This window comes from Odocoileus virginianus, unplaced genomic scaffold (assembly GCF_023699985.2).
Source record: "Odocoileus virginianus isolate 20LAN1187 ecotype Illinois unplaced genomic scaffold, Ovbor_1.2 Unplaced_Scaffold_8, whole genome shotgun sequence".
Lineage (NCBI taxonomy): Eukaryota > Metazoa > Chordata > Mammalia > Artiodactyla > Cervidae > Odocoileus > Odocoileus virginianus.
Genome location: NW_027224270.1, coordinates 310,737 through 331,938, shown reverse-complemented (window position 1 = coordinate 331,938; position 21,202 = coordinate 310,737). Strand labels below are relative to the sequence as shown.

Genomic DNA, 21,202 nt, shown 5'->3' with positions numbered 1-21,202 from the left:
TTAAAAGCTTTGTCCACATCTATCTATACAGTCACTTGATTTTTCTTCTAGCCTACTGTGATGGATTACTTTAACCAATTCCAAATGTTGAAACTGGCTTGCATACCTGGGATAAATCTTTCCTAAGCTTTTTGTAATGATGTATTTATCAGATTTTCATCTTATAGTGGAAATATTTTTTACAAGGAATCTTATGGTATTTGCCTTTATATTTTGTATGTAAATGTGTTCACTGATGAGAAAGAAAAAGATACATAAGACTTAAGCAACAATCTATTGAGACAATGCAAAGTTTCTTACTAAGGTTTAACCTGAAGCTTGAAAATGTCAAAATTATGAGCTTATTGTTTTGAACCTGCTACTTTGGTCCGGGTTTCATGACATTAGAATGTTAGATTATAACTGGCTCAATACAAAAGATTTCAAAGCAGTGTCTAAAGACAAAAACCACTGAAGATGATTTATATTACTTTTAAAATGTTTAAAACAAAAAAATCATTTATTTTTAAGTGCTGTAGTGGTTTTACCATAGAATGCTATGATGTCTTTTATATTGGTATAGTGGGTAGCATTTTAATTTCAAACACTGACAGAGAAATATTATGGCAGAGGTGAAAAATACCATAAACATATTAAAAGATGATTTTTACTTTTTCTGGCTTTATTTTTTGCTGTATTGTCCTGGAAGCTAGAACACTGAGAATATACTGTTTTAAATGGTAAGTGTAGGCAAATCTGTCTTATTTCTGATATAAACGAACAAAGCGTTCAGACATTTGCCATTAACGACAATGTTATCTGTAGGTCTTTCTCAGAAGTCACTCATGGTGCAGATGTTTTCTTTTATTTCTCATTTTCAGACAATTCTTATCAGGAATGAACAATGGATTTTCTCCAGTGATTTTTCTTCATTTACTGAAATGATTATATAATTTTAAATGATATTAATCTGAATTATATTGATTGCTATTTGAAGGTTAAATCAGCTGCTAGTCCCAGGATAAACTCCACTTGAGCATGATGTATTTGTCTATGGCTTAATTTGCTTCATTAAAATTGTGCTCAGAATTTAAATATGTAACAATGACATATAGTCTGTGGTTTTCTTTTCCTGTAATATTTTTGTCTAGTTATAGAATCAGGTAGAAATGACCTCAATGAGTTGAGAAGTAGTCTCTCCTTTTCATTTCTAAGAATTTGTGTAGAGCTGATGCTTCTTCTTAAAACTTTGGTATAATTCACCAGTGAAGTGATATAGGCCTGGAGTTTTCTTAGAAGGATGATTTCTTAGTGACCAATTCTATAAAAGATACGGGGTTATGAAGGTTGAATAAGATTTGGCAGTTTTTGTCTCAGAAAATTTTTCCATTTCATCTAAGCCGTTGAATTTCTTTATACAGCCATTAAGAAAATATATTTTAATTATGTAGAATCTGTAATGAGGTCACCTTTTTCATTCTTTTTTTTTCCTCATTATTTTCTCTTTATTAGAAAGTACTTTTTTAATGGCTTCCCCTGAAAAAAAATGCAAGCAGTTTTTTTTTTTTTCTTTTTTTCATTTATTTTTATTAGTTGGAGGCTAACTACTTTACAATATTGTAGTGGTTTTTGTCATACATTGACATGAATCGAATCAGCCATGGATTTACATGTATTCCCCATCCCAACCCCTCCTCCCACCTCCCTCTCCACCCGATTCCTCTGGGTCTTCCTAGTGCACCAGGCCCGAGCACTTGTCTCATGCATCCAGCCTGGGCTGGTGATCTGCTTCACGCTCGATAATATACATGTTTCGATGCTGTTCTCTCTAAACATCCCACCCTCGCCTTCTCCCACAGAGTCCAAAATTCTTTCATTCTTGATATTGGTAATTTGTGTCTTTTTTCTGAAGAGTTTATGTAGAGGTTTTATTAATTTTATTAATCTCAAGGGATTCTATTGATTCCTTTTCCTATTATATTTTTTCCCTTCTTTTATATAAACATTTTGAGTTAATTTGCACTTAGGGTAGAAGTAAAGATCACAATTTTGAGTTCTTCCTTCTTTTCTAATATGTGTATTTAGTGCTAGATTTACGTCCCTAAGCACTGCTTAATAGGCATCATATAAATCATATAAATACTGAGTTTTTTTTCTCATTTAGTTCAAAGTACTTTCTAAGCTCCCCTCTGACTCACTGGTCACTCAGCTATGCATTGCTTACTTTCCAGATATTTAGACATTTTTCAGAAATCGTTCTGTCCTTGAGTTTTACTTTATTTCTGTTGTGTTCATAGAACTTGTGTGTATGTGTGTTACTTGCTCAGTGGTGTCCGACTCTGCGCCCCCAGGGACTGTGGCTCGCCAGACTCCTCTGTCGATGGATTCTCTCCAGGAAGTATTGGAGTGGGTTGCCATTCCCTTCTCCAGGGGACCTTCCCAGCCCAGGCATCGAATCTGCATCGCTCATGTCTCCTACATTGGCAGGCGGGTAACACTAGCACCACCTGGGAAGTCACCAGAACTTAAATTTGTACAAATTTATTGAGTTTTTTTTCATGACCCAGGATATGGTCTATCTGGGTAAACATTCTCTATGTAGCTGAAAAGAATGTATATCTTGGTGATGTTGTGTAGAGCATCCTATAAAGGTCAATACATCAAACTGACTGACAGTGTTATTCACATACATACTACGATTTCCATAGTGGATATATTTATTTTTTTAAAAATCACTTACAAATAGCATCTCAGAAAACCAAATACTCAGAGAGAAGTCTGACAAAAGATGGAAAATCCTATACACTAAACTCTACAGAACCTTGCAGGGGGACATTAAGGATTTTACTAGAAAGATCTATCATGTAGAGGGGTCAGAAGACTCAATATTGTTAAGAAGCCTATTTATCCCAAATTGATCTATAGATTCAATTTAATCCTAAACTAAATTTCAGCAACCCTTTGTATAGAAACTGAAAAACTAACAAAAAAAATTGATAGTGAAATGCAAAGGACGTCTAATAGCCAAAACAATTCTAAAAAAGAATAAAGTTAGACAACTAACATCACCTGATACAAGACTTACTATGAAACTACAAGTGGTCAAGACAGTGTAGTATTGACATTACAACAAACAGACTGACAGAAATTAGAGTCCAGAAATATGCATGCATGTTAGTCACTCAGTCCTATGTCTGACTCTTCAGGATCCCATGGACTGTAGCCTGCCCAGCTCCTCTGTCCATGGAATTCTCCAGGCAAGAATACTGGAGTGGGCTGCCATTCCCTTCTCCAAGGGATCTTCCTGACCCAGGGGCTGAACCCACGCTTCCTGCACTGTAGGCAGATTCTTCACCGTCTGAGCCACCAGGGAAGTCCAGCATCCAGAAATATAATTACACATAAATATATTTTAAAAGGAAGGTGGAAAATCAGGAGAGAAAGAAGAGTCGTGATGCTGTAACAACTGGATATCTATATGCCAAAAATATGAACTTCAAACCATTCCTCACGACCATATGAAATAAACCACAGACCGAACTATAAGTTCTAAATTCTAAAACTATAAAAATTGTATACGTAAACATAGAAGAAAAAGTTTGTAATCTGGGATTCAAAGAGTTCTTAGATTTACCATTAAAAATATGACCTGTAAAGAAAAAAATAAACTTTGAAATTTAAAAAAAATCTGCTTTTTAAAAGACACTCTTAAGAGAATGAAAAAACAAGTCTAACTGAGAGAAAATATTTGATAATTATACATTTGATAAAGGACTTGTATCCAGAATTTATAAAGAATCAAGACTCAACTGCAACGTGCTTATGCGCTAAATCGTGCTCTAGTCGTGTCTGACTTTGCTGTCACTGTGTAGTCGCTAAGTCATGTCCCACTTGTGACCCCACAAACCATAACCCGCCAGGCTCCTCTGTCCATGGGGATTTGCCGGGCAGGAATACTGGAGTGGGTTGCCATTTCCTCCTCCAGGGGATCTTCCCCACCCAGGGACTGAACCTGCATCTCCTACAGCTCCTGCATTGGCAGGCAGGTTCTATACCACTATCACCACCTGGAAGGCCCCAATTAAAATAACCCAAATTTTTTAAAAGTTGGCAAATTATTTAAATAGAGACTTCAAAGAAGATCATGAATGGCAAATTAACACATGACAAGATGCTCATATCATTAGTCAGTTGGGAAAGCAAATTAAAACCAGAGTAAGACACTTAAAATTATAATGTCTAAAGATTGAACACACAAAGTGTTGATGAAAATGTAGAGAAAGTGCAGTTAGTAATGTCAACTAGTATGACAACTAGTATAATGACTTTAGAAAGCAATTTAGCAACTTCTTAAAATTTTAAACATGTACATTCTATCTAATTCACTTATTACATTCCTAGGTAAATTTTCAGCAGAAAAATGAAAGTGCATGTCAGTACAAAGACTTGTACACAAACGTTCACAGCAGCTTACTTTGCAGTAGCCCTAAACAGGAAACAATGCAAAAGTCTATCAATAGTCGATAACAAATGGGATATATTCATATAATGCAGTTCTACTCAGCAAAAGGTGAACTTCTGAAAACCAGGGACAGATCTCCAATATGCTGAATGAAACAAACTAGACTCAAACAAGAAAAGAGGAGTACAGACTGCACGCTCCCACTTACATTAAATTCTAAGAAACGCCAACAATACCCAGTCACAGAAAGCAGATCAGTGGTGGGCTGGGGAGGAGGCGACGGTGGGATGAGGGAGGGACTAAAAAGGCGTGAGGAAAATCTGAGGGTGAGAGGCGTGCTCACTGCTTTGACTGTGGTGACGTTTCACAAGTGTATACATGTGTCAGTATTTTATACATATATATATATAGTGTATGTCAATTACATGTCAATAAATATGTTTTCAAAAAGACTGAAAAATTATGGCTATTAAATATTAGACTTCTGACATCCTCTCAAGACTGAGTGAAGTTAAGTCCAACACTTCAAGGCAAAACAACTGACAGCTTTTGTTGCCAGGGACAACATTCCAGTTTCCCAATGCAAATTAAAATTTTGGAAAACACATACTTGCCGTCAAGAAATTGACACCTCCTATTACTTTTCCAGTGAGATTAGGGATGGCATTAATGAATGTGATCTTTTGATACTGCATAATGAATTATGTCACTGTTCGGTTACTTGATATTTTCCACATGAGGTATGACAAAGCATGATGCTACAAAAATCACGCATTCATCTTAAAAGATCAACCAACTGAATTAATGTAACAGAGTATGAAAAGTTCAGTGTGGTTTCACATCCCACACTGCAATGAACCTTCAAGAAAGTTTAGCAAAGTCTACTGCGGTAGGCAGAATGTGAAGATGGCGTCCCAGTAGTGTCCCACCCTAACCCCTGAACATGTGAGCAAGGTCAGATACCACTCCCATGATTATAGCTGCCAAGTAGCACAGCTGCCCTAAAGGTAGGCAGCTTGGGCAGGTGAACCTGTTCTAATCACAGAACCTCTCAAAACAGCAGAGTATTCTCTCAGCTTTCTTGAAAAACGAAATAGAATGAAACAAAAAACATAAGAGCAAGTTAGAGAAATTCAAAGCATCTGAAATATGTGACACACTGGGTCTGAAGATCCGAGAGTGTAGAAACCCGTAAAGAGCTGGGAGATGCCCTTGGCTCACAGCAAGAAAAGAAAGAGAACCTCAGGTCATTTCTCAACTGCAAGAGATGAGACTCGGCCACCACCCAGAAGGAGTCTGGTAGTGATTCTTCCCCAGTGCTCCAGACAAGAGCTCAGTTAGATATCCTGATTTTTGGCTTTGGGAGACCCTGAGCAGAGAACTCAGTCAAGCCTGCCTGGACTTCTAACCTACACAACTGTGAGGTGATAAACAGATGTTATGTAAAGCTGCTAAGTTATGATCATTTGTTGTGCATAAACAGAAAGCTAATACACTTCCCATAAATCAAGATGCACATAAACTCAGACCCAAGTTGAACACTGTTTAAAAAAGAAAAAAAAAAGTAATAAAATTGGAAACAACCAAAGTGCCCATAAATAGAAGGCCCATTTAAATTATATAAAACCAAATAATGGAATATTCTGTAGCCATTATAAAGAAAAGGTAGAACTATATGGATGAATAGGAAACAATGAAACCATGTTATGTTAGAGAAAAAAGAAAGCTTTATGATTTTAAATAATTAAAAGATTTGCATAAAATCATGGTATTCTATACTAAATATTTTCCTGGGAAGAAACCACAAAAAACTAAATAGTTCGCTTTGGATTAAGATTAGATTGTTGAGTAGGAGGCTTTTATTTTTAATTTTCTGCCTTTATTACATTTTGAATTTTTTAATGAAGTTTGTTATTCTTAATATCTAAAAAAAATCAATAAAGGTTACTATTTAATGTCTAGATAAACACTTCCCTGGCTCTCTTCCAAAGCTATCTTTTGTTTTATTCAGTTTGGACCTCCATCAGGAATTTGTCACCATGCTCCTTTAGTCAGTTACGGGAACACCAAAATTACTCTTCCTCATCAGGTCTGCCCCACCTCTCAAATCTAACTTTTTCAGTGACATCCCTTATTATCTGGGGGCATCATCTGCATTATGTAAATGTTTTATGTATTCATAATACTTAAACATACTATTTTAGGTAAAATTATAGGCTATTCAACTGTTTTTAAAATTTTAGACTATAGTCTATTTTTCATAACTGTATGAAAGCTACTTTGAGATATAATCACAAGTAGTGTAAATCATGCAAATATATATTGCCATCTTGAGAATGAAAACGATTATAATCTAGGAATCCTGCAGTTACATGGTGATAAAGAAATATTCTAATAGCAATCAAACCAGGTGGTAAAATTGGACCAACTGTCCTTAAATTATGAAAGGATTATGTGAAAAGTTTTCAGTGGGCAATCAACATTACCAGGTTTATGTGATGTATATTCAAAGTTAGAAATATTTTTCATATTCAAGTTTCTTCTTCTAAAATGAGTAAACAGTTAAGGTAACAAAGAAAATGCTTATCAGTTATTAAATATTGTATTTGTAAATCTTATAAAGATCATATTTTGCCTATGATCATATTTTCTACAACAGAAAGATGCATCAACATAATAAAAATAAAGATATATGATATCAGTTTGACATTATCCTTGTTTGTTGGCAAAAGTAGTTAACCAAAATACCTGGCAGTTTTAAAAGTCACCAGAGAGAAATACAAGGATAAATTCCAAGAGAGATTACCTTTTTTTTGGTCCACATATTAAAGAAGTTCAAAGTTTGTGACCCAAAGCATTATGGTATTATTATGTACAACTTAACAAGAGGAGGTGTGGTAATGTACTTGCAAAATGACATAAATGAACTAAATTCTTAGTGCTATCATTATTATAAAGTAGAACTAAGTAGACAACTTTTCTAAATAGTCTTTCTCAAAGAAACATTATATATAACTAAATTCCACGTGGAACTGCAATGTAATATCTCCTTTTAAAAAGGTTGGTTGACATTTTCTAGAAAACAGCAAGTATTAGAGGCTATAAAAACAACGAGTACATGTACAAACTCTTCATCATGAGGAAAATGTTAAAGAAATCATGGAAAACTTCACAAGGAGAAATCAAAGAGACTCTATATAAATATAAAGGAACAAAACGACACTAAAACGCCATTGAGGAAACTGCTAAAATGGTATTACCTGGAACCAGTTCCATAATGATGTAGATAGGCTGTCTCTGTGTGCAGACCCCTATAAGTTTGACAATATTGGGGTGATCATACTGCTTGAGAATTCTGGATGAGAGAAATATAAGAATAATCACCATTTAAGCAGTAAGCATTAATTTATGATCATGTGTAGTGTGCACAATTAGGATACACAATTTTTAAAACTTAAGTACAAATACAAATTATGATAAATGGGATGTACATAAGTTTTGATAAATCTTGGAAAAATAGATATAAATGAGTCAGCTTTTAATTAAATATTCATTTAAAAACTAGTATCCACTCTGAAAACTAACAATCATGCTAAATCTGAATAACTTACTCAGTCCAAAATATGTAGAACTCCTTTCAAAGCATCTGCTTTTCGATGCCCTCACAAAAGCTGAAGAGTATTAGTGGACCAAAAACTGTAAGCTGTTAGGGTAGCAACTTTTTGTTCAGTTTTGTTTTATGTATAAAATTCATTAATAACAGATAAATATAAGAACAATTCATATTGGTAAATGCGGTAATCACTTCACATTTAGATTTCATAATACCTACTTGACAATCATGGTCAATTTCAAATAGTATAAACTCAAAAGTTCTGCGAAGCCTGGCAGAAAGTTGAACAATGAGTAATATCAGATTAAAGTTAAAGCAAGGAAGTCTTGGTCTGGATAAAGGCGGAGTTTCAGAGGGCTATGAAAGCAGCAAAGACCCGTCTACAGGACTCCAAGCATGGGTTACACAGGTGAGAGGCCCTCACAGGCCTGTCTGCCCCAACGGTATCTGTCATCAAGTGATACTCCCTATTATCCTGCTGACATAGCTATAAGTTCATCCATATTTGAAAACACAGGTTCTTTCAGAATGAAAAAAATAACTTCATCTGGAGAAAGATGAAATAGTTTATATATGTGCTGTACATGTACAACTAAAGCAGAGACAGCTCTAAGAAAAATGTCACAGATTGAAAATGTACAGTGTTTATTAACAAATGAAGACAGACTAGGAAGAATTCTAGAGATAAAAAAATACTGTTAATAACTGAGTTTACAATTTCTATGATGAATTAGAAAGGGAGTTTTAGAATGATTGACTTTAATCCAAAATGTCATTTCTTAGGCTGAAAACTGCTTAATAAAGAAATTCTAAAAAATAGCCAGGATGAACCCAAATAACATTAAATATTTAAATATATAGATCTATCTTCTAATTAAAAGATACTTGAGAGCTTGCATGCATATAACTGTCATTTTTAACAGAAAATTTCATAGTCTCACATTTGAAGAAGAAATTAAACTCTATTTTTCAATAAAACATTCACAAATTAGAAAGCAAGGTACTTTAAGATATCTGTGAATAACTAAAATGATGAGCCTATGAATTTCAGTTGTAATAGGATGCTTTTAAGTTCATTATAGAATATTTTTTCTGAATTGCTGATAATATATACGAAAAATGCTTGCAACTTTATTCCATCAGTTCAGCATAGATAACATTTAATAAATGTACCCAAGTAGCTTAATACATTGTTATAAATATCTACTGTTTACATGGAGAGATGACATCAAGATGCTCCACTCCATGGGATTTCCCTCACTGCATGTCCTCTGTTCTTCCAGGGCACTTCACAAAGCTTTGCTTTTATATACAGTGCCCTGAAGGAGGTAACACCCCCCCCACACACACACACACCTCTTTTCCTCCTTCCCCTTACACCACCCATCAATGATCTATACACCCTTCTTCTCTCCCTCTCAACTATCCATCTACTCTTCCATACATCTCCCATTCATATGTCCGTTCTCTGTCCAAAGCCCCTTTCATTTGTTTTGTGTCTTGTTGTATATTTTTGTGTTAGTTGTAGATTTTACAACTAACTGAATCGTTATAACTACTTGCAATATAGGGCTGGCAAGTTGCAACATTAAATTTTAGCGAAAACTGAAAATTGGGAAGACAATCATTGTAGAAGATCAATTAGGAAAGAAACAATGTAAATTTTGGAACAAAGTCAGACACTGAGCTGAAGAAGAAATCTGAGATTCTAAGAAAAGAACTCTGACAGCTGGGAACAATCAAGCCATAATCTCTAAGGAGAGTAAGGAAGATGTCATTAAATTCTCAAGGTATATTTATGTGTTTGTTAGCCATCTGTATGTCTTCCTTGGAGAAATGTCTGTTTAGTTCTTTGGCCCATTTTTCGATTGGGTCATTTATTTTTCTGGAGTTGAGCTGGAGGAGTTGCTTGTATATTTTTGAGATTAATCCTTTGTCTGTTGCTTCATTTGCTATTATTTTCTCCCAATCTGAGGGCTGTCTTTTCACCTTGCTTATAGTTTCCTTTGTTGTGCAAAAGCTTTTACATTTCATTAGGTCCCATTTGTTTATTTTTGCTTTTATTTCTAATATTCTGGGATGTGGGTCATAGAGGATCCTGCTGTGATTTATGTCGGAGAGTGTTTTGCCTATGTTCTCCTCTAGGAGTTTTATAGTTTCTGGTCTTACATTTAGATCTTTAATCCATTTTGAGTTTATTTTTGTGTATGGTGTTAGAAAGTGTTCTAGTTTCATTCTTTTACAGGTGCCCATTATACAGAGCGAAGTAAGCCAGAAAGATAAAGACCATTACAGTATACTAACACATATATATGGAATTTAGAAAGATGGTAACGATAACCCTATATGCAAAACAGAAAAAGAGACTCAGATGTATAGAACTGACTTGTGGGCTCTGGGAGAAGGCGAGGGTGGGATGTTTCAAGAGAACAGCATTGAAACATGTATATTATCTAGGGTGAAACAGATCACTAGCCCAGGTTGGGTGCATGAGACAAGTGCTCGGGCCTGGTGCACTGGGAAGACCCAGAGGGATTGGGTGGAGAGGGAGGTGGGAGGGGGGACCGGGATGGGGAATACATGTAAATCCATGGCTAATTCATTTCAATGTATGACAAAAACTACTGTAATGATGTAAAGTAATTAGCCTCCAACTAATAAAAATAAATGGGAAAAAAAAATTCTCAAGGTATATTTACATTAAGCATTTTATTCAGAGAATACAGACTATTTTTATTATAAGGTCAATCACAACACAACATATATACATATGTGTATATGCATATGTGATAGAAGCAAGAAATACTGCTATTTTTTTTAAAGACTTGAAGAATATTTACTGTTCTTAGCATCTGGCTCTTTTGATTGTAACTGCTAAATGACCTAGAGTTTCACTTCAAAGGAGAAACTTTTTGTTTTCAGAATGCTTACTTTTGAAGACTCTCAAAGTACCTACTTCTAATTCATCAAGTCATAATTTAAGATATCTTCAAACATACATTTTAATGAATCACTTTTAAGTACATGTTAACATTATTTTAGAGAACTCACTTGGCTTCTTGTAAGAATTTTATTTTCAGTTCCTGAGGAAGATCTTCTTTACATGTTTTAACAGCAACAGCAGTTTTATCCTTTAATATGCCCTTAAATACTTCACCAAAATTTCCCTGAAAATACAAACAGATTTATTGTTCAGTGCATAATACAGTCACATAAGTCTTTGAAAAATTCCAGGCACGCATGTAGTGATGAGCTTTGAGTTAAGAGTACTCTGTTAGCTTTATTCAGTTTCAAGCAGAAATAAAGACTGGGTAGGCTGCTCTTTCCAATTCCCCAACTTTAAACATACTACCCAACACTCCAGCCGTGCAGGAGACCGAGGCTTGAGGGGAACTGGAGAGGAAATGGAAAAAACCGAAATAGTGTAAAAGGAAAGACTAACACGGTCAGAAGCACCTGTCTCCCCCCGCCTAGTTCCCTTTTACCTTCCAGCTCTACATTTCGGTATCAGTAGATTAAGAAGTCCCCATCAACGCTCTAAGGTAAAGCCACAGTGCTGGGAGGGGACTGGTGGCATTGACCCACACGGTCAGGGCTCAGAGGAGGAGAGTGTGAGAGGCAGGGGCCAGGGCGGGGCGCCGGAGCCCAGGCCCAGGAAGGGCCGGCAACAGGGCCTGCAGTGCCGTGGGCTCTGAAAGGCGCTGGGATGCAAGCAGCACTGCGAGGTCATCTCTGCCCGCTGTCTGAGCACCGAGGCCTACTCTGGGGCTTCAGCATACTCTGATTTAAAATGCCTTACTTCAAACACATGAAAAGATGCTTCACATCACTCATTATCAGAGAAATGCAAATCAAAACCACAATGAGGTAACATTACACGCCAGTCAGAATGGCTGCTATCCAAAAGTCTACAAGCAATAAATGCTGGAGAGGGTGTGGAGAAAAGGGAACCCTCTTACACTGTTGGTGGGAATGCACACTAGTACAGCCGCTATGGAGAACAGTGTGGGGATTCCTTAAACTGGAAATAGAACTGCCATATGACCCAGCAATCCCACTTCTGGGCATACACACCGAGGAAACCAGATCTGAAAGAGACACGTGCACCCCAGTGTTCATCGCAGCACTGTTTATAATAGCCAGGACATGGAAGCAACCTAGATGCCCATCAGCAGACAAATGGATAAGGAAGCTGTGGTACATATACACCATGGAATATTACTCAGCCGTTAAAAAGAATTCATTTGAATCAGTTCTGAGATGGATGAAACTGGAGCCTGTTATACAGAGTGAAGTAAGCCAGAAAGAAAAACACCAATACAGTATACTAACACATATATATAGAATTTAGAAAGACGGTAATGATAACCCTATAAGCAAGACAGAAAAAGAGACACAGATGTGTAGAACAGACTTTTGGACTTTATGGGAGAAGGCGAGGGTGGGTGATCTGAGAGAACAGCATCGAAACATGTATATTATTAAGTGTGAAATAGATCACCAGCCCAGGTTGGATACATGAGATGGGTGCTCAGGGCTGGTGCACTGGGAAGACCCAAAGAGATGGGATGGGGAGGGAGGCAGGAGGGGGGATTGGGATGGGGAACACATGTAACTCCATGGCTGATTCATGTCAATGTATGGCAAAAACCACTACAATAATGTAAAGTAACTAGCCTCCAACTAATAAAAATAAATGAAAAAAAAATAAAATGCCTTACTTCTAGTTTGAAGTTGCTTTTATGGTAAGTATGAAAAAAAAAATATCTATAAAGCTAACATGACAGCTATCTTTAAGCATTCTCTTTGTCTTTCTCTGTATGCATATGTACTTTTTACATAGCTATAACTGTAATGAGCAAGCATCATAAATAGCTTTAATGCTACTGCTGTTGAGCAAGAAATAACTCAGTGAGGGGTCTGAAAATCAATGGGCATGAGTTCTAAGATAAAAATAATTCTTAATAGTCCACAGAATATAAATTTTAAATGTTCCTAATAATTGAAAATTACTAAAATACTGATTTTAATAAACTCATTATTTATTAGATAACTGCTGTTTGCTTAAAATAACATTCTATTTAATATTGAGCATACTTCAGTATTTAAGTAATGAATAGTATTACTATTAAATCTAATATTCAACTCAAATATTAATTGAAAACAATGACTGATTACCCTTACATGAAAAGTAAACATCCAATAAATTCAACACAGTACACATTCATCATAAGCTAGAAACAGAAATAGTTGAGCTTTATATCCTTCCGTGTTATTCAAGGGTTTTTTCCCTTCCCACAATCATCACATCATTTACTATGTCAGAAATAGACCCAGTAGAAGGTGTTAGTATACATGATTACTGCTAGGACTTTATTTACCTGAATGATTCTGAAGCACTAAAAATTCATCTTGCCTAAGACTTAACATTTAATTCATTAGAAGACACTTGCTGACTAAATTACCAGGACCATTGTTCTCTCTACAAGTGTTCCGATTCTCCCTCTAGAAACTTCTGTCTTCCTTCTCACATCTCATACAGCCTGCTTTCATTTTTCTTACCTAAGCTGATCTCACCATCAGTTCCTCAGCCCTTCAACCCATCTACCACAGCACTGCCAGATTAATCATTGCAAGAAAATACTCCTGCCTTCTTGAACATCTAGCCTTCCACGGCCATTTCTCTCTCAGCCTCTGTCTAGCTCCCTCTCGTAGCTCATGACTGCTACATGTATCCTAAATTCAGACAGGGATTTCAAAATACATGCTCTACCTTCTGCACATTTCCCCTCTACTTCCAATCAAAGAACAAGCTAACTAATTTGGAAGTGCACTTCTTCTGCTCCTCCTGTATGCAGAGCTTCCCGATCTTCCCCAGATTATTTCCGCCCTTCCTGAACTCCTGTCATCCCATGGCCCCTTGGTGCATTTCTGCTGGTCTCTACCCTATACGGACCTATAGGTCCTGGCTCATAGGAAGCATTTGAAAACTTTGACCATTCATTTAACAATCTTCACTCAGAAGACTTCTACTCTATTAAGAGTGATCAAGGGAGGACTCTCAAACAGTGAGAAAGACTCTGCTTCACAGATCACCTCTTCTTCATCCAAAGAGGTCAGGAAAAAGGATAGGACACCCACTGATCCCTACCACCTAGCAGGTACAGCTTCATCTCTGCTGCTGGCTCCAAGTCCACGAGGCTAAACTTAATGATGTCGCTTATCTCTGTTTACATCCATCCTCACAGAAGGTCCTGGTGGCCCTCATCTCCCCCTCTCTGATTCTGGTTAGGCTATGTGGACTCCTGAGATCTCCAACTATTTCTCTTCTATCCCCAGTCTCCCCTGTGTCTTTGGGAACTTCTGGTCCATCATTAAAATTTTATCTAGATCAAGATCATGCTCTTCACCTTCTTGCTCTAATAGAAACTTCACTCTCACTTGAGAACACTCAAATGGTGGGTTTCTTTTGGCTTCTAAAATTGTGATTTCCTTTTAGTTCCCTATACACACACACACCAGGCCTTCTCCCAGTGGCCTGGAGAGAGAAAAAAGGATTCCACTAGCTATCTGTCACTGCTTTTAAAACATTTTCTCTACTGCCTTCCTAAAAACCCCTAGCTTTGAAACTTTATCATTTGATTACATACCCAATACCCTGGCTAGTAGCTACTGCATTAGAAAATATTTTCCCTCATTTGTTGACTATTTGAGCTCCTGAATCACTGTGCCAGGTTTTACTCCTGTCTTAATACTTGGAAATTTCAATAGACAATTAAGGATTCTTCCAACACTTCAAACTCTGTTTTGTGACCATCTCTGTCCTTCAATGATCTGTGCTGCAACCTATTTTCTAGATTCAGATCTTAAACTTTGCCATCATCAGTGATGCCGCTCCTCGATAACATCTATTTCATTTATCTCATCTTCTGGCTGGCTTTTATTTTTCTAGCTTACTTCTTCTAGTATCCAGACTGAAAATTCTTTGACCCTATCAGTTCAGTTCAGTTCAGTTCAGTTCAGTCACTCAGTCATGTCCGACTCTTTGCGATCCCATGGACTGCAGCACGCCAGGCCTCCCTGTCCATCACCAACTCCCAGAGTTTACTCAAACTCATGTCCATCGAGTCAGTGATGCCATCCAACCATCTCATCCTCTGTCATCTCATCCCTTCTCCTCCCGCCCTCAAGAGTTCCCAGCATCAGGGTCTTTTCAAAAGAGTCAGCTCTTCGCATCAGATGGCCAAAGTATTGAAGCTGAGCAGCTTCAGGAGTCTTCTCCAACACCACAGTTCAAAAGCATCAATTCTTCCATGCTCAGCTTTCTTTATAGTCCAACTCTCACATCCATACATGACCACTGGAAAAAAAAAAAACCATAGCCTTGACTAGACAGAGCTTTGTTGGCAAAGTAATGTCTCTGCTTTTTAATATGCTGTCTAGGTTGGTCATAACTTTCCTTCCAAGGAGCAAGTGTCTCTTAATTTCATGCCTGCAATCACCATCTGCAGTGATTCTGGAGCCCAAAACAATAAAGTCAGCCACTGTTTCCACTGTTTCTCAATCTATTTGCCATGAAGTGATGGGACCGGAGGCCATGATCTTAGTTTTCTGAATGTTGAGCTTTAAACCAACTTTTTCACTCTCCTCTTTCACTTTCATCAAGAAGCTCTTTAGTTCTTCTTCACTTTCTGCCATAAGGGTGGTGTCATCTGCATATCTGAGGTTATTGATATTTTTCCCAGCAACCTTGATTCCAGCTTGTGCTTCTTCCAGCCCAGCATTTCTCATGATAGGAACCTCCAAATCTTTAGATCCTATTACTTTTTATTGTCCATAACCCCCTTAACATCCTCGGTTTCCTCCTTATTCAGCTTAAGTTCCATGGCTCATAATTACTTTCTACCATACACTCCCAACTTCTTTATTCCTCTTAATTTCTAGAACCCCCTTGTCAAATAAACAGCCCAGACCAGTTGTGGCATGGCCTACCCTGGACTGATACAGTTCAGTGTGGATGGAGAAAATTCACACCGATGTTGATTAGCTTTACTTTAAGAACACACACCTCTATGAGGTCCTTAATACTGCTCAATAATTATTATACAGTTCCCGAGACCACGAACATGTTCATTCTTCTAATTAGCTTTTCCTCGCCCTTCAACTCTCTTCTTAAAGATTCTGTACCTCCCCTACTACAACCTAATTCTCAGCTAATAATCTTGCTTCCTGATTTACTGAGAAAATTGAAGCAATTTCTGACTTTCAGGTCCACATTGACCTTCCTGCCAATCTTCATGGATGTATCCCAAGTTCCTTGGGGAGTGCCTAATATACAGTAGGCATTCAATAAATATTTGAAGAATTAATATTCTTGATTACCAGCTATCAAGCACAGTATAAATACGGTGGCTCAGTAAAAGTTACAGTTACCATATTAACCTTATGATACTACTAAAATCCCAAAGTATGTAAGTATAGGCTAATTCTTTTTTTCCTTACGCACTTTCAAGCAGTATTGAATAAATATTCAGAACAGGTAATGAAAATATTAAACGAAAATTTTCAACTCAGAAATATTTGCTGAAACTAAGCTATGTGCTTAGTCACTCAGTCGTGTCCAACTCGTTGCAACCCCACAAACTATAGCCCACCAGGCTCCACTGCTCACGGGGAGTCTCCAGGCGATAATACTGAAGTGGGTTGCCCTGCCCTCCTTCAGGGGATCTTTCCAAACCAGGAACCAAACCCGGGCCTCCAGCACTGCTGGCAGACTCTTTACCATCTGAGCCACCAGGAAGCCTGAAATTAAGCCATGCACGTCTCTAAAGCTGAAGTGTTTGTTTTTATTAAAATGATTAAATTTACTAAAACTGGTATATGCTACTGCCTTGTCATTGAAAATAATTATTCTTTAAAATAACCTTACTAAGTAAGGACCGAATGGATAAAATTCCTAATTTGTGAAGCATCATGTATCACATAATAACTGAAATCTCTCTAACCCAAAACATTTTTTTTTCCTTAGTACTGAAAAATCTGCCCTTCTCAACACACTTTTTCAGTGACTGGTTTAATCTTAAAACTTTATATTTAATTGTATTTTCATGGAAATTACTTTATTTTCTTTGTAATAATTTTTAGCCCAATCACTGATACTGAGTTACTTAAAGTAATGAAAAAGTGGAATATTTCCTGAAGAATTATGGTTACATAATAGAGGAAATAAACATAATAGCTACTGTAGCTTGAAAATCTTTAGAATTTACTTACTAAATAAGTATTAGCAATCAATAGAAACTGTTTTCTAATAGCAATTTAATGCTTCTATTTGGAAAAATAATTTTAAAATAATAAGAATTCTGCAAAGTAGATTGTTTCAACAGGGATTCACTTCCTTAACACATAGCAAAGCTAAAAAATAGGGGAAATCTGTCAATTCATCAAGTTTGCATTTGAATCAAGAAAAATAATGGATAATCATTTATTTCTTTACTTGAAATGCTGAGCCTTAAATTCTAGTACTGATCACTCAGAAGTGTATGAGTAACAGTTTTCCCTATTTGGATTTTACATTATTTCTTCCATTGTATTATGAACCCCAACTCAATTCAAACCTCACTAATGAAGCCATCAATAAAAGAAGTTAATGCTTGTCTATTGGAACTCAATTATAAATTAATAATCAAGGTCCAAATAACCCATTTGATTATTAAATATGTGCCATTATTATTAGGTATAATATACTTTCATATTGCCTAGGAGTTGGAAGAAATTTCCAGCCAGTTTGAAAGAAAGTGACTTTTATCATATATAGCTACCTCCTCTGACCACTAACAGAGCTAGCTACACAATGGATGTATTAAAACGTGTCCTGCCCACATCATTCTCAGACTGAAACAACATGGCCCGTGTTGTCACACACTGTGATTCTACACACATCCTGAGATCCCAAGGAGCAGTACTGCATTTTTTCTGAACTATCATGTGTAACCAGAAACAAATGGAATAAGACTATTATTGTGTTTACATTTTTATTACCTCACAGTTTCTTTCCAAACCTCAGCTCACTAGTTTTGGTTTTACTACAATGTAATAAAAATTATTGTGGCTTTTAATCCTTTCAGAGGAAAATTTACAATATACTATTTTTTAAAAAGTCAAGGTAATCCTTAAACTTTTCAAAAATTTTCACACTTCTTTTTCCATGAACATCACAGTATTTGTAACAGATATGGCACTGTGTTCTTCTAGGTTCATGTGGGAATGTACTTTGCTATGTGCAAGAATATTAGAAAGGCTTTGAAGAATATGAAGAATCACAGCATTCAGAATCACTATAAAGACTTTTGGTTATTCAGTTCAGTGGATTACATACCTTGCCCAGTAATTCTCCCAATGTGACATCTTCGTGATTGAGAACCCACTTCTTATCCTATGGCAGAAAGAAAGAATGGTATTTTTACCTTAAGTGAGAAATGCAATTGCTGTAAGATGCATTTGAGGCCGTGGCAAATAGACCTAAGGGATATTTCATTCATACCATTCAATCAACAGCACACAAAGAAGTTGTAACCTCAAGAGGTTATAAAACAGGTTTAAGAAAGTGTTACTACACAACAGAACTTTAAGATCTACATTATAGCAAACTTTTATCAGAGTTCTCAGTCTTCAAAATGATGGTACCCCTGTAAGTAGAACACAGCATACACTCTCCTCCCACCATAAAGCTTAGACTATGCTGTTATTTGTCATGTCAGAATGCTGTGTCATCAGTACATGAGGAAATTTCATTTTGCAATGTGAAATTTCCACTCCTCACTTCATCATACAGAATTATTGTTCTACCCAAACCACATTCCTAAGATCTAATTTTTCCACAGCTGGTCATGAGTTACGGCTGCCTATTTGCGTGACTATAGTCCCATATCTTTCCCAAGTAATTTCCTACAGCATAGTAAAGCAACAAACATTACAGTATCATCAAGGTACACAAGACCAATGATGCAGACAGGTCATTATAAAAGAACACCCTGTTATCTCATCTCAAGAACTAATCACTACTTAGGGAATATTTTATCATCTAAGAAGTCTCAGCTATGAGAGCCCACAATACTGCAATGGCAGAAAGACAGAAATTAAAAAAGGAAGAAAAAAGGTAGGGAACAGACTGGAGAAAGGAGGGGAGGGAAAAAGAGGTGAAGAAAGAAAAATTCTGGAGTGCTATGTTTCAGTCTTTCTTTTAAAAAGCTTGCATTAGACCATAGTATTCCCCCGTTCAGTTCAGTTCAGTCACTCAGTCATGTCCAACTCTTTGAGACCCCATGAACTGCAGCACACCAGGCCTCCTGTCCATCATCAACTCACGGAGTTTACCCAAACTCATGTCCATTAAGTTGGTGACGCCATCCAACCATCTCATCCTCCCACCTTCAATCTTTCCCAGCATCAGCGTCTTTTCCAATGGGTCAGCTCTCCGCATCAGGTGGCCAAAGTATTGGGAGTTTCAGCTTCAACATCAGTCCTTCCAATGAATACCCAGGACTGATCTCCTTCAGGATGGACTGGTTGGATCTCCTCGCAGTCCAAGGGACTCTCAAGAGTCTTCTCCAACACCACAGTTCAAAAGCATCAATTCTTCAGCGCTCAGCTTTCTTAACAGTCCAACTCTCACATCCATACATGACCACTGGAAAAACCATAGCCTTGACTAGACAGACCTTTGTTGGCAAAGTAATGTCTCTGCTTTTCAATATGCTGTCTAGGCTGGTCATAACTTTCCTTCCAAGGAGTAAGTGTCTTTTAATTTCATGGCTGCAATCACCATCTGCAGTGATTTTCAAGCCCAGAAAAATAGTCTGACACTGTTTCCCCATCTATTTGCCATGGAGTGATGGGACCAGATGCCATGATCTTAGTTTTCTGAATGTTGAGCTTTAAGCCAACTTTTTCACTCTCCTCTTTCACTTTCATCAAGAGGCTCTTTAGTTCCTCTTCGCTTTCTACCTTAAGTGTGGTGTCATCTGCATATCTGAGGCTATTGATATTTCTCCCGGCAATCTTGATTCCAGCTTGTGCTTCTTCCAGCCCAGCATTTCTCATGATGTACTCTGCATATAAGTTAAATAAGCAGGGTGACAATATACAGCCTTGACGTACTCCTTTTCCTATTGGGAACCAGTCTGTTGTTCCATGTCCAGTTCTAACTGTTGCTTCCTGACCTGCATACAGGTTTCTCAAGAGGCAGGTCAGGTGGTCTGGTATTCCCATCTCTTTCAGAATTTTCCACATTTATTGTGATCCACACAGTCAAAGGCTTTGGCATAGTCAATAAAGCAGAAGTAGATGTTTTTCTGGAACTCTCTCACTTTTTCTAATGATCCAACAGATGTTGGCAATTTGATCTCTGGTTCCTTTGCCTTTTCTAAAACCAGCTTGAACATCTGAAAGTTCTCAGTTCACGTATTGCTGAAGCTTGGCTTGGAGAATTTTGAGCATTACTTTACTAGCGTGTGAGATGAGTGTAATTGTGCAGTAGTTTGAACATTCTTTGGCATTGCCTTTCTTTGGGACTGGAATGAAAACTGACCTTTTCCAGTCCTGTGGTCACTGCTGAGTTTTCCAAATTTGCTGACATATTGAGTGCAGCACTTTCACATAGACTGAAATATAACTGTGATCTATAGGACCAATTGCAACAAGGAGTCAAACATCTTGATGTAAAAACTCACCCCAATCATGGCTTTAAAATGTCTTGGACAGCCATTTTGAAGTATTTTACCTTCTGAAACTCTCTGTACCCAGCCAGCACCCTCTGATAGGTCAACAAAAGGAACAATAATGATTGCTTTGAAATAACATTTTACATGTAAGATCTGCAGGGGTTCCTAACAGGCCTCCTTAAGATGTTGGCATTTGGATTATTCTGAAGTAAAGGCAATGGGGACCCTGAGGACTCAAGGGAAATTTTTACCTCCCTCTTAAGAATTGAAATGTGGTGATTTGCCCACAGTAACAGTCATTACCAGAAATAACTTTTCATGGCCTATGTGAATGACAAGGCAAACATCCATTACTAAACACCGGCTCTTCTTCTCTGAGAATCACCCTCCTCTTCTCTGAAGCCTTGGGCTCCTATACATTCCTTA

The 21,202-nt window shown here is 37.1% G+C and overlaps 1 protein-coding gene across 1 annotated transcript in view; it reads right to left on the bottom strand.

Moving 5' to 3' along the window:
• FER (FER tyrosine kinase) overlaps nucleotides 1-21,202 on the bottom strand; it is a 418,591-nt gene that overhangs the window by 127,991 nt on the left and 269,398 nt on the right. The window contains exons 22-24 of the mRNA XM_070462680.1: nucleotides 18,433-18,489; nucleotides 11,106-11,221; nucleotides 7,702-7,796 (exon numbers count right to left, since the gene is read on the bottom strand). Of these exons, the coding sequence (XP_070318781.1) occupies nucleotides 7,702-7,796; nucleotides 11,106-11,221; nucleotides 18,433-18,489 (268 nt within the window). The remainder of the gene's footprint in view (nucleotides 1-7,701; nucleotides 7,797-11,105; nucleotides 11,222-18,432; nucleotides 18,490-21,202) is intronic.